Here is a 14,649-nt window from a genome sequence, read left to right on the forward strand (position 1 = left end):
ACATGTTTTTGATTCTCAAGCAACTCATTGATGCTAATTTTAGAAATCTATCTCTTTTTTTTTTTTGTATGCCATGATAGAGGCTCGTGGAAGTCTGGAAGAGTCTAGGACAAAATGGAAGGGAACAAAATGGAAAGGGGGAAACACAAACAGCAGAGCAGAAGTGAGAGAGATGAAGAGGAGAGAGAGGAGGACACATGGGGGTGAAGAAGCTGCCCACAATTGCTGAATGAAACACAGCAAGAGGATTTATCACACCAGTCGGATACCTTTGGCACAATCTATTTATTATATAAGCAACATATAGAGGAGGGGTTGACCTCCTCACAGTCCTCTCTCCCCCAAGTACATCATGTCCGCACTGGTTGCGGAACACCCTAACCCCAACCCCACTACCTCCTATCACCACCAACAACAACAATATAACCATCGGAACTTTGTCTTAACGATTGAACAACAATTACAGACTGCCGCAGCATCCTTTGTAATTATTAAAGCCCAGATAAAACAAAGTACAATAAATCAGTATGTTTTCAATGACATCGTAAATGATGAGGAAGGTGGGGAATTCTATTTACAAAAAAAATGCAATTCATTAAACAAAATTTAACCCATTGTTGACTATATAAGCTCACGTTTGATCATTACTGCTACACCTGCACCAAAGCGTATGAAACACGTGGGGATCGAACAAGAAACAGTCCACACGTGAACTTCTCACAAATATCAGCCACGCTCCCGCCCCCACCAACAACCGCCTCCATGATGTCGTTTTCACTCCAAATTGTGGTGTAAAGCAATTTATCAAAAAATGCCGACTTCATCCTTGAATCCCTCAACTTCTCATGAGAAAATCCTAGATTTTATTAAGGGGTGGTTGGTTGTCTCTCATTCTAAGTTTCCAATTACAATACTATCACAGTTATAGACAGAACGCCCGGTGTATCACAGTTATAGACCGGCTACCCCGCCAAATTACTGTCACCTTCAGTCGAACGTCACACCTGGCCAGCCAGTTAATGAAAGACTTGGGCCAAATTATTCCCCAGCTGACCCCACAAGGTGGGAATAATTTGGGACGTTAAAGTAGTAGTATTAGTTGTAGTAATAGTCCACTAAAAGTGATCGCAAGTATAGGACAGGGGAACAGTCAACCAGAGGTCATGCTGCTAAAAATACTTTTTTAATACATGGACGAGGTTAGTGGAAGAGCTAGGACACAGAACTAATCAGGACACAACATAGCGAAGGCTACAGCAGGAGAAAGGGGAAACATTAACAACAGGACAGAAGGCAAAGGTGGACAATGGACAAACAAGGGATGCAGGTAACAATGACGGGTAGGGGAGGACGCAAGGGGTGGACAAGATGGATACATAAGCAACATTTTGGGAGGGATAAAGGTGGTTTAACGGGTGTAGAAAAGACCATGGTCTTGGATGGGGGATGACTTGAGATGGTGGTGAACAGCTGTCTTGAAGACCTGGAGGGAAGAATGAGATTGAAGATGGTGTGGAAGGCGGGTTCCACAGGTGGGAAAAATAATGAGGAAAAAATGAGTTGAGGGAGGAGTGCAGTGGTTCTGTATGAACAAAGCACGGAAAGAGCAGAGGGTGCTAGACCAGAAATGAGGTGGAAGAAGACAAAGAGACCACCGACCTGTCAGCTATGGCGAAGTGATAGGCCCATAGACTCAGCTTCATCACAAGAGATTCTAATGATCTTGAAAGCCTTGGTTTTCACAGCATCACGCTTAGCAAGATGTTATGCAGGGGAGCCAGCCGGGGAGGGCAGTACTCCATCAAGTCCTTGAAGGTGGACAGCTCAAGTGTGCCAAGGAAGGGCTTTGCACGACGGAGGATGCCCAGGCGGCGTCTGGCTTTGGAGGCCAACCTTTAAATGTGGCTTACCCAAGAGAGATCATGGCTGAGAATGAGACCAAATCATTTGAGTGACTAAACCTCTTAGAGGGTTGTTGAGAAAGTAGGTAGGAGGGTTTGCGGTACAGTCCTTTCAGAGAGAGAGAGAGAGAGAGAGAGAGAGTGAGAGAGAGAGAGTGATTGTGTGGGATTTCTAAGGATTAAAAGACATGTTTCAAGTATTTGATGAGATTGTGATTTTTATCAAGGTCTGAGGAGAGGGAAGAGGCTGCTGTCTGTCTGTCAGAGGATGAGACGGCAGAGAGTGTAGATATCAGCAAAGAGATAGAGGATTTACCAGAGTCAGAGAGATCTTTGATGAAGATTAGGAATAAGATGGGGCCTAGAACAGTCTTGAGGTACTTCAGCCTTGACAGGGAGAAGAGACAAAAGGGTTCTGTTGAGAGCCACACGTTGACTACGAGAGTGGAGGAAGTCAGCAATCCAAGAGTGGAGTTGGCCTTTTATTCATCGGCAGACAGTTTGGAGAGCAAGGCAGGCTGCCAGATTGTATGAAAAGCTCGAGATATGTCCAGAGAGACGGCCCTGATCTCATGATTGACATCGAGGACCTCCATCCATTGTTGGGAGAGTAGAAGCAGCGTGTCTAAGGTGGAATGACGAGGTCTGAATCCAAATTGATGGTCTGAGATAAGGTTGGTGGAGAAAAGGATCGATTTTATGTCAACTGCAATGATGGACTCCATGACCTTGCTGATGATTGGAAGTAAGCTAATTGGTCCGTAGTTAAGGGGAACCGTTTTTGCACCTTTTTACATAATGCTGTGATGTTGCCTGATTTCCAAACAGATGGATGATGACCTAAGGTGAATGACTGGGTGAGCAGGGCAGAGAGAGGATGTGAAAGAGCAGCAGAGCAGGTTTTTAGGACACATGAGTTGTTGCCGTCCGGTCCAGTTGTAAACTCAGAGTTGAGGTTTGCCAGAAACGTTTACACCTTCTCAGGTGCAAAATACAGAATCCAGGAGCAGTTGGGCATGACTGGGAAGGGTGGGTACAGAAAGAGAGGGTTTCGGGACACAATATTTTGAAACAAATACAAAATTGAGGCATTAAGCATACTCATGAGTGTACAAACAGTCAGTCAGCTGTGGTGCCATTTGAAACAAGGGAAGGAATGGAAGAGGAGCGTACACCAGAGACAGACTTGACGACAAGGAGTCGACTTTACATACAGTTTTGGTGTAAAAACGGGGATTTGTTGGAAAAAGTATCCAATCGGGGGATTTTCTGTCAGGATGGGTAGGGGTCTCCAAAAGGGAAGACTCCTGATAAAGGAAACATGACAGCTTGTATTCTGCGGCTATGTTTCAGATCACCTTTCTGTGTCGCTCATTCACATGATACCTGTTTTCCCAAATCTTTCCACTTCATTCAGCATTTCAGGATGTACCATTTAACGCAGCACACCTTGTGTCATTCACATGATACCTGTTTTCCCAAATCTTTCCACTTCATTCAGCATTTCAGGATGTACCATTTAACGCAGCACACCTTATCTGTTTCTTTTTGCATTGTATTTCCACTCAAAAATTGTCCGACATCCAAACGATTTGCAATCGTTCCTTAAATGCAATTGACCTGTTTCACTGCGCTGTTCACATTTAATACTCACTACCCTCATAGCTACGTTTCTCATGTATTTCTCCATATGACATATATGCTCTAATCATGTCCTTTTCTTTGTATATCTGTATCTTTTGTGATATTATCCTTTTAACATTTTCACTGAAACTTCATGGTATTTGGCAGGTACCAATGTCTATTAGTGCAAGGCGGGCTGCACCGCAATAAACAAGCAGGTGCAGCACAACGTTTTTCATGGGAGCGTATGGGCATTGATGGGTGTTTCATCCAAAGCTGCACACTCCAGCTTTATGTTTTTGCACGAGGGAGATGTGTGTTTTCCTCTATTCTTCATCCCATCGGTCTGTGTGTCCGGCGCTCTTTTCAATCTTCCGCTACCTACCCACCCATGGAAGACCACGGGCTTCTTGTCGTGTGCATTTTTCTGCTGAACACAGGGACCATTAGGAAGGCCAGAACTGGCTGCGCATTCCAAGTGAGAAGCAAGATGGGTGTAGTGTGCATCTCTTTCGGACCAGGCTTCATGCATGACGAGATAATGCAGGGCCTCGGCAGCACATGCCCGGAAGCCTGCGCAGAATGTGGCGACTGCGCTCTGTGCACGATGTTGAGTGGATGTTGACTCGGCTGAATGCTTCTCTACAATTTGGGATAAAAAAAAGTGATGCTCATAATTAATAAATGAAAATAAAACAGAAGGCATGTATGAGTTCTATGATGTATGAGTATGAGTATCGACGTCATATCAAGGGCTGTTATCACGAAATTAAAATGTAGGATGAGGGGGGAAAGTATGATTTTCAGATAATCCACAACCTCCACCAAATATTCAAATACTCAACGGTAATGTCATTATGAAGTTCTGTACGAGACTGAGTAAGTGCCATTCCCATCTATTTTCCAAAATGACTATCATTCATCCCAACCACTATGTCACTGAAACTACAGCTGTTTCTACTCCTGTTGATTCCTGGTTGGCACACCGCAGCATCTTGTTCAATGCAAACCCCAGCTCATCTCAACACAAACCTTGGTAATGTCATCCTCTGAATACCAGATACTGACAAATTCTTCAACATTAAGAAAATCCTTCAAGACCTTTCAACACAGTTTGAAAAATGAACTAGTATATTGTTAAAAGGCATTGTGCATTATATTTGCAAAACAAGTCCAAAAACAAGGTGTTTTGGTGCAGCTTTAATGGTAAATACCCAGGGGAGGTTAACCATTGGTAACATTCTCTTTAAGAGACCGGCAGAATTTAAACAATTCCAAGTCGAGGCCTGGCAGATTATTTGTATTTGCGCAATTTTCTCGATTTTCCAGAAGTTTCAAGGACTTGGAGAAGCTTTTCAGAGCCTTCCAACACTGCAAAATGCTTTTCCATTTTTTCAGGAATTTCAAGGAGTCTCAATGGCTGAGTGAATCCTGAATATGGCCCCAAAGTGGCAAGTGCCATATCATTCTTACCCATCTGCAGGCTCTGGATTTGAGATTGCTGCTGCTCAGAAAGTTTTGTGATTGCTCGCATATGGGTCAACGTCCTTTCCAACACAACCGCCTTGTCCATATGGCCACAATTCTGCAAAGAGAAATAGATAATGAGGAAGAAAAGCATACCAGCACATGACATTTCAATCCACCTGACTGTTATGTGATTACAATTCTATCAATGGAATCAGGGCCAGCTCGAGATAAAATGATGCCCCAGGCAAGGGTCGTCTTCGGTGCCTCTTCTCCGTTTGTTCAACTTTTGAATACCCTATACTCTATGATGGGGTAGCCAGTGCAGACAGTCGTGAGGGGGAAGCAAGGGTATAAAGTGGTGAGAGGTAAGAAGGGAATATAGTGGTGAGGATGTAGTGATGGCATGCAGTGGTGAGGGGGTAATGAGGGCAGGCAGTGATGAGGGTTAATGAGGGCAGGCAGTGATGAGGGGTAATGAGGGCAGGCAGTGATGAGGGGTAATGAGGGCAGGCAGTGGTGACGGGGTAGAGATGTCAGGCAGTTGTGAAGAGGTAGTGAGAGAGGAAGTGGTAAGGGGTTATCGAGGGCATGCATTGGTGATGGGGTAGTGAGGGCAGGCAGTGGTGAGTGGATAGCATGGGCAGGCAGTGGTGAGTGGATAGCATGGGCATGCAGTGTTGAAGGGGTAGTGAGGGCATGCAGTGGTGAAGGAAGTGAGGTCAGGCAGTGATGAAGGGGCAGCAAGTGCAGGCAGTAGTGAGGGGTAGTGATATCAGACAGTGGTGAAGAGGTAGTGAGAGAGGCAGTGGTGAGGGGTTATCGAGGGCATGCATTGGTGATGGGGTAGTGAGGGCAGGCAGTGGTGAGTGGATAGCATGGGCATGCAGTGTTGAAGGGGTAATGAGGGCATGCAGTGGTGAAGAGGTAGTGAGAGAGTCAGTGGTGAGGGGTTATCGAGGGAATGTAGTGGTGATGGGGTAGCGAGAGCATACAATGGTGAAGGGTAGTGAGGACAAGCAATGGTAAGGAGATAGTGAGGTCAGGCAGTGGTGAGGGGATAGTGTGTGCAGGCAGTAGTGAGGGAGAAGTGAGGGTCTTCTCAAGGGACAGCAGTATGTGGTTGAAGTTGTGTATTCTTCACCCCAAAATTGTCTTTACTCAACCCCTCATCCCTCTTCTCCTCCTCCTCAAATATAGGTTTCATATTTATTTCAACAACCTGGTGATATCTCGGTACCTAACCCACATGTCAGAAATGGCTTCTCCTGTGCCAAATTCCCTTGCTGCCCCACACATGTCCGTCAGTCCGTCTGTCTGTCTACAAACATCAGTTTATGATTGAGGAACAACTTATTTAAATTGAATGTTATATTTTGAACACAAATTGGAACATGAATCAGAACACAACTCTTTCATTTTACCGTATCTTGGCTCAGAATTCATCCCAATCGCACATGCGCAGAGGGGAGAAAGATAAATAATTGCTTTTACTCTATTTGCCTGCCCAACAATCAAACAAAACTGAAAATCATTCCAAACAGGAAACGTACTGTTTTAAGGACGTTATAAAGGACACAAACAACAGGCACAAATAACTAATATAATGTGCGAGATAGGGTGATGTAATAGACACTGCATAAAACGGTGGTAAAACCCGGAACTTTTTATTTATACGCCTTTAAACCTTTATTTAAATTGAATTATATACTTGAAAACTGTATAAAACAAATCACCTTCATAATACTTCCAAGAGCCATGCAATATATCGATATATAACATTGAAGGGCGTCGCATGTGAATCGGGGTGAAGAAGAGGCCACCATAATAGCCATGTACCATGCTGATGGACGCTGCGTTCGATGGTGATCAATAAACCCTCCATCTCCAAAATTACGACTCAGCGTCGTCTTATTACAGTATAAAAGGTTGGTTAGTGGAGAAGACTGCTTCAGGAGCGCAAAGCGTCCGATCATTCTTTTATTAAAATTGAAGTACAGGAAGGCCATGCCGTCCGTGGGTTTCCTCTTTGCGGATTCAATTAATTTATTGAAGCAAGGGATTGGGGATTGTGGTTAATGCGCTCAAATAATAGCGGGTTGTCAAACTATTTTCCACATTTATTCACCGAATTAACATGGGATATCAACACAATAACCCCTCAAACCCCCCAACATCATTATCATCATAACCTCATCATCATTATTATTAAAGGAAGTTTCATGATCTTAATAATTCAAGAAAATAAACTTTATTTTATGTTCTTCAAACGAGACGAGATAGGGGGCACCTCCGGGACACAAAGGTGATCCCGGGGGAGGAGGCTGTTTCACAGCACCACTTGGTTGTCTGCGACATAAGGGTGAAGCGTGCGAGGAGAGCTCGGCGGGTGAAGTACCAACCGAGAATGAAGGTGTGGAGGTTGAAAGAGGTGACAGTAAGGGAGGCATTAAAAGAGAGGCTGAGTAGGGTCGAGGATGATGTGGTTGAGCTTGAAAGTGGTTGGATGTCAATGAAAGCTAGTCTGTTGGGAGCCGTTGGTGAGGTATGTGGATGGACAAAAGGACCACCGAGGCACTTGGAAACATGGTGGTGGGATGATGAAGTTGGAAAGAGGATTGACGAGAAGAGGAAGAAGTTCAAGGAGTGGCAGAAGGCGAAGGGTACGGGAGCAGAAACAGCAGAGCATGAAAGTTATAAGGCAGCCAAGAAGGCTGCAAAGAAAGAGGTAGCAAAGGTGTAGGAGGCATGTAGGAAAATGTTCGGAGAACGCTTGGATTCAGAAGAGGGTCAGAGAGCAGTATTCAGGATTGCAAAGCAGATAGCGAAAGAGAGGTGTGGTGTGATGGGGGTGAGTTGCTTGAAGGGTGAAGTGGGACAAATCGTTGTCGACCCAGATGGAATTAAAGGACGATGGAAAAGATATATGGAAATACTGTTGAATGCAGAGAATGAATGGGATGGCAACATCGAGAGTAACCCAGTTTTAGGACCGGCAGAGAAGATAACTGAGAAGGAAGTTGAGGAAGCGATAAAGGCAATGAAGAGTAGAAAAGCGGGAGGGCCGACGGGAGTTGTGGGAGATATGTTGAAGGCAGCAGGAAGTTGGGGTGTGAAGAGACTGACAGAGATCTGTAATCTGGTGGGGAAAGAAGGCCGCATTTCAGTGGATTGGGAACTGAGTACCCTCGTCCCTCTATACAAGGGGAAAGGTGACCCTCTGGAGTGTGGCTCGTACCGAGCGATAAAGTTATTGGAGCATGGAATGAAGGTATTGGAAAGGGTGTTGGAGAGGAGAATAAGGAAGAAAGTGAAGATCGACGAAATGCAGTTTGGATTTATGCCAGGAAGAGGAACGACAGATGCGCTTTTTATTGTGAGGCAGTTGCAGGAGAAGTACATGGAGAAGAGGAAGAAGTTGTTTTTTGGATTTGTTGATCTGGAGAAAGCATTCGATAGGGTTCCACGCAAAGTATTGACATAGGCATTGAGGAAGTTAGGAGTGGAGGAATGGTTGATCAGAGTAGTGATGGCAATGTACAAAAGGTGCGCACAGCTGTAAGGACGAAGGACGGGAACAGTGGTGAGTTTGAGGTGAAGGTGGGAGTGCATCAGGGGTCGGTACCAAGTCCACTACTATTTGTAGCTGTGATGGAGGTGCTGGCTCAGAACGGAAAGGAGGGTTTACCGTGGGAGTTCTTGTATGCAGATGATCTGGTGTTGATTGCGGAAAGTATGGATGGACTGAAGGAAAAGATGAACAAGTGGTAGGAATGTATGGAGACAAAAGGTCTGAAGGTGAATATCGGAAAGACGAAGGTGATGGCAAGTGGTAAAGCATGTGGTGAGGTGGAAAGAACTGGGAAGTGGCCCTGTGCTGTGTGTAGGAAGGGTGTCGGAGTGAACTCCATTCAACGTACAATGTGCGCTGCGTGTGGGTTCATCAAAAATGTAGTGGTCTGAGAGGGTCATTAACCAGTGTGGCAGCTACATTCAAATGTAAGGTGTGCACAGAGGGAGCTGCAGATGGAGGAAATGTTGAGTTGGATCTTGGAGATGGCGTGAAGCTGGAAGGTGTGAAAACATTTTGCTACCTCGGAGACATGCTGAATGGAGAAGGTGGATCAGACTCGGCAACGGTTGCTAGAGTGAGATGTGCATGGAAGAAGTTTTGGGAACTGAGTGGCGTCCTGATGAGGAGGGGAGTGTCGTTGAAGCTGAAGGGAAAGGTGTATGCTGCATGTGTGAGAAGTGTTATGATTTATGGGAGCGAGACATGGGTAATGAACGTGGAGCAGCAACGAAGGTTGGAAAGGGTGGAAATGCGAATGGTTCGATGGATGTGCGGAGTATCGTTGAGAAAGAGGAAGACAAATGATGAATTGCGAAAGATGATGGGAATAGAGCCTGTGATTGATGCTGTGAAGAGGAACAGGTTGAGATGGTTTGGTCATGTGTTGACGAAGGATGAAAGTGACTGGTTGAGAAGAGTGATGGAAATGAATGTAGAAGGAAGTAGAAGACGGGGAAGACCGAGAAAGACTTGGCTAAAGATGGTGGAAGAAGAAATGCGGGCAAGGGGGTTAACAAGGAGAGATGCAGAAAATAGGGTAAAATGGAGAAGATTGTCATGGGGACCGCAAGGCTAACCCCCGCTCTAGCAGGGAAAATAGCCTTTAAAATGCATGTTGTATACAGGAAAATAAGCCTGGTGTCGGTTTAACGGTTAAGCTGGCTTAAGATCTTTGGGTCTTGAGTTTGAGCCCCTATTCTTGAGCTCAGCTTGTCATCCTTCCGAGGGCAGCAAAACGAGTCCCAGCTTACTGGAAACAGGGGGCACTGCGTCAGAGGCACAGTCGCACTCCCAGCAATGATGGAGGCTAGATACGAAATAAAATAATAACTCAATTTTAAAAAAAAAACAACAACAAAAAAGACTTTATTCTATGTTCTTAATACACACAACAACAACAGGCATTTTAAGGCCATTTCCCTGCTAGAGCGGGGGTTAGCCTTGCGGGCCCCATGACAATCTTCTCCACTTTGCTCTATTTTCTGCATCTCCCCTTGTTAACCCCCCTGCCCGCATTTCTTCTCCCACCACCTTTAGCCAAGTCTTTCTCAGTCTTCCTGCTCACAGACAAATAAACAAACAAAACTAAAGACAGGGGTGAAAACAACCTCCTTCCACCTTCAGTGGTGGAGGTAACAAGAAAATAAAATAGATATTCTGCAGAATCTCAATTTGTATAAAGTCTGCTAAACATGAAAAACAAGCAGGGGGAGAATGAGAAGAACAGCATCACCTCTTCATAGCTCCCTCAGAAATCATTGTATTTCTGTGAAATTAATCATTCTTCCTGTATCTGATTTCATCATCAATGTTTTGACGAACTGGAGCCTTTTTTAGAGCTCAATCGCAGCATCACACATGATTGGGGAGGGGCTCAGGGGAGGAAAGGAATGAGGGACAATCCTAATACATTGTGAGACCATAGCAACACAAATCGACTTTCCAATGTGTACATCCTGGAAGAGGAGGTGGGTTTGCTCTGGTGCATACCCTCCCAAGAAGGCAATAATTTCCATCATATTGCGCACGTAATAAATAGATGGCCTGTAATCCCACAATTGGCAAAGATGGGTTGGGTGGTAAAGGCCATACCGTCTTTTTGACATGATCTGGAAGGAGCTGCTTGAACTGCAAGATATAATCATTGATGCGATCTCGCCGCCGCTTTTCAATCAGCCGATGGAGTGTGCGGATGTCATTCTGCACAAAAATCAACACAGGTAAGTACAGAACAATTCACCTTCACACTATTTATCGAATTTTATCACGTTTGTAAGTTTGTACAAATACAAATGTGTAACTTGAATCCAAGAGCTGGACTCAACCCAAGAACGAGTTCGTATTTTGCTGTTCTCTGGCTTGACTCAGACGCTTCGAATCTTAATTGGACAAAGGACAGAATAACACATCCAATGTTTATGCATAAAACGTCCCACTTTAATGTAGTTCTGACTCCATGTAAACGTCAACGTGTTACACACTGCCTCCGTCTGGTGGTTAAGCAATTTAAGTTTAACAGTACGTACATTTGGATTAGTCATTCTGTTTCCATGTGAATAACGTTTTCTGACATTATGCATGAGATAGAAGGGGAACATAGAGGAGGCACTTTTTTTTCCTTTTTTTTTCCTTCTTTTTTTGTATACTGAATCGAGGCTCGTGAAAGAGCTAACATTTATTTCACAAACAAATCAAACAGACAAACAAAATATACCAAAAGAGGGAGCGGAAGACAAGATGGGGAGAGAAGGGGAAGCACACAAACATAACATTTGAGAGCAGGGAGATGTGTGGGAGGGAGAGGGCTTGGGGGGAGGAGGCGTGGGAAGGGGGTGGGGGGGGTGGCAGAAGTATAAAACTCAAGGACACCAAGGACTTCCAGGACAGAAGTTGGTATTTCAAAAAAGTGGATTTGGGGTGAAATTAGCGGGGGTAGAAAAGATCAAGGTTTTCGATGGGGGAAGATAAGAGATGGTGGTGAACAGCTGTTTTAAAAACCTGGAGGGTGGAGTGGGATTGAAGAGAGTGAGGGCGTTTGTTCCAGAGGTGGGAGAAAAGAGGAATGAAGGAGTGAAGGTGAGCAGAGAGTCTTGATTTTGGCAGTTTAACCATAAGAGGGTTGCAGGCAGATCTTGTGCGACCTGTAGGAATATTTGGGGGACAGAGCCCAGAGAGAGCTGGGGGGGACAGGCCAGAGAGGAGTCGGTAGAAGACGGAAAGACCACCAACCTGCCTGCGGTGAGTGAGTGAAAGGCCCTTGGAGTTAGCTTCATCGCGGGAGATTCCAATGATTCTGAACGCTTTGGTTTCAACAGCGTGAAGACGAGCTAGGTGTGAGGCAGGAGCACCAGCCCAGAGGGGAGAGCAGTATTCCATTGAGCTGCGGATGAAAGCCTTGTATGTGGTGAGGAGCTCAGGTGTGCCAAGGAAGGACTTCGCACGATGGAGGATGCCCAGTCGGCGACTGGCTTTGGAGGCCAGATTTGAAATGTGGGTCAAAGTAATTGCCTTCAAAGTAATCCACATTAGAGTAAGGTGGAGCAAGATGCTCCCCAGAACCGCACCCTTCCTACCCTCCTGCCCTCCTCCACCACCTCATCTATATGCCACATGCCAAGTTTGATTTTTTTTTCGTTGAGTGGCTTTGGAGAAAATTATGTCCAATTTGGTCCCTTTAATCCAATATGGCTGCCATACCACATGACCGATGACGTAGAGTTAGCAATAAAATATTCTCCATGGGGCGTCCCTCCTATGTTTAAATTTCGCATCCATCAGACAAGCGGTTGCACGGAAGACCATTTTTGGATAAGCATTTCAATTCAACCAATTATGGCTGGAATGCCACTTCACCGATGGCATCATCATTATCACCCAATATACCCCATGGGAAGATGATGACATATGCCTAGTTGAATTTTTTTTTTTTTTAATTGAGCGGTTTCAGAAAAAATGATGTCCAATTTTTTTTTTAACTTTTAATCCAATAAGGCTGCCATGTGACCTATGATGTCAGAGTATGCAATAAAATATTCCCCTCCGACATTTAATGTTTTTCATTGATTGGGCATGCGGTTGCAGGGAAAAACCATTCTTAAAGTGAAACTATAAAGACATGGATACACAAACAGTCACACACACGCACACACACACACACACACACACACACACACACACACACACACACACACACACACACACACACACACACACACACACACACACACACACACACCAATAGTATAGCATGCTCTTCAGGGCGAGACTAATAAAGCTAAGACTGAAAGTCTAACAATGGTGTAGCCGGGCTCGTTTGATACTTTAGTTGAAGAGGATCGGTATGACCTAGGTGGGGATACCAGTTAGCAAATAATGTATTAAATTATTTTGAACTACTCTAAGTCGCTAAGCTGTCTATCACCATGGGAAGTGAAGAGATTGCATTGAGACACTGGTTTATTCTATATGTTTCGAGTCAACAATGAAACAACCATACACCGCTTCAATTCAGTAACTTTGCAGTCATGACAAAGGGATTGCAGTGTTATGATTATATTTACTATATTATTATTCTTAACGTTATTATTATTACTAGGGCATGCCCGTACTATATATATATCTAAAATTATATCCCCCCCCTCTATTTACATGAAATGGTTTGGTCCAAAGCGAACGGCTTGCGAGTGGTGACAATCCCCCCCCTCTATTTACATGAAATGGTTCGGTCCAAAGCGAACGGCTTCCGGAGTTTGGTAAAGAAATCGCCATCGCGTACACAAACGCGCAGGAAAGCGAATGAATCGCAAATTCGTTTTTATTAGTTGTAAAACATAGTTTAACGCCAACATAGTTTGCAAACGTGAAATAAAAGAATACGCTCTCAAATGTGCCATCCGAGGCAGAGTGTGTCCTCCACGTTCGGCACACGCGATCGTTCGCTGCTCTCTGATTGGTTGAATCGTTTTTTGGACATAGCTCGGTAAGTAATTGTCCGATTAATATGAAACCTTGAAAAGGCACATCCTCGGGTCCCCAGCAATATACCTGGCAAGTTTCAAGTATATCGGACCGGTAGTTGTCGAGAAACAGCGGTCACAGACAAACAAACAAACGTACAGACGTACAGACAGACAGACAGAGATTACTGGAATTATAGATAGATTATGAAAATGATACTACTGTATTAAGAAAACTGGGCTAATTTGTCTGAAGCGACCTGAAGCTGAGGCATGAAGCCCAAGGCCTATACATACTGTGTCGTTGGAAGACCCGTAACACCGATGTTTTTGATAACTTATGGTCATTTTTAAAAAATCACTGTTTTTCACACTAAATGAAAAACGCAAAGATAGAGCATGGCTATTGTGATATATGCCAGGTTCGACGATATGTTCGGTCTGAATGGCACTGCAATCAAAATTGGGGTGTGTGGAGTCAGCCATCGTATGCTGTAATGACATCACAATGGCATAACGTCATGACATTACAACGTAATGACCCCTGTCATGTGACCAGATCCTTAGCTCTGATCGGTGTACGTTTGTGAGGGACATACATACATAGACAAATAGACAAACACTGTTCTAGACAGCTTTGCCCTATGGGCTACATTGTAAAAATCTCCCTCTACAATATGTTCATATACAGTACAAATCTTTTATTTTTAAAGATTTTACCTTTTTCCCTCTCGTCGTCCTCCACAACTCCCCTGTGCTACCTTTTTTCAATGCATGCACCACCATACTTACTGATATACCATAGATCTATACTATCACATTCAGAAACTGTTCGCCTCCCTCCCCCGACCCTCCAACCACATAAAAATAAAGGTAAGGAACACCACCTCTCTCCAAACGCCCATGTTAATGTGATTGTATAATCAACAAAACAAAATGTTTCAAAAAGACCTTGCAGATCTGAGATCTCGAACATGCCGAATGACCCTCAGGTACTCACCTTTTTGCCATCTCTTTGATTGCGAGGCTGTGTACAGCTGACACAGGATGTAATGCACGGTAACCTGGAAGAGGCAACAAGTAGGTAGCTGTGACAACTTCAGGGTAATGTGCTTTACAAGGCGCATAA

The 14,649-nt window shown here is 44.4% G+C and overlaps 1 protein-coding gene across 1 annotated transcript in view; it reads right to left on the reverse strand.

The window, feature by feature from the left end:
- Positions 1–268: 268 nt before the first annotated feature.
- The window catches only part of BHLHE40 (basic helix-loop-helix family member e40), a 39,826-nt gene continuing 25,445 nt past the window's right edge, over positions 269–14,649 (reverse strand). The window contains exons 2-5 of the mRNA XM_068132041.2: positions 14,521–14,584; positions 10,657–10,764; positions 4,998–5,109; positions 269–4,166 (exon numbers count right to left, since the gene is read on the reverse strand). Coding sequence (XP_067988142.2) covers positions 3,760–4,166; positions 4,998–5,109; positions 10,657–10,764; positions 14,521–14,584 — 691 coding nt within the window. The 3' untranslated portion in view covers positions 269–3,759. The remainder of the gene's footprint in view (positions 4,167–4,997; positions 5,110–10,656; positions 10,765–14,520; positions 14,585–14,649) is intronic.

Source organism: Myxine glutinosa, chromosome 12 (assembly GCF_964187855.1).
Source record: "Myxine glutinosa chromosome 12, kmMyxGlut1.1, whole genome shotgun sequence".
In the NCBI taxonomy this organism is placed as follows: Eukaryota; Metazoa; Chordata; class Myxini; order Myxiniformes; family Myxinidae; genus Myxine; species Myxine glutinosa.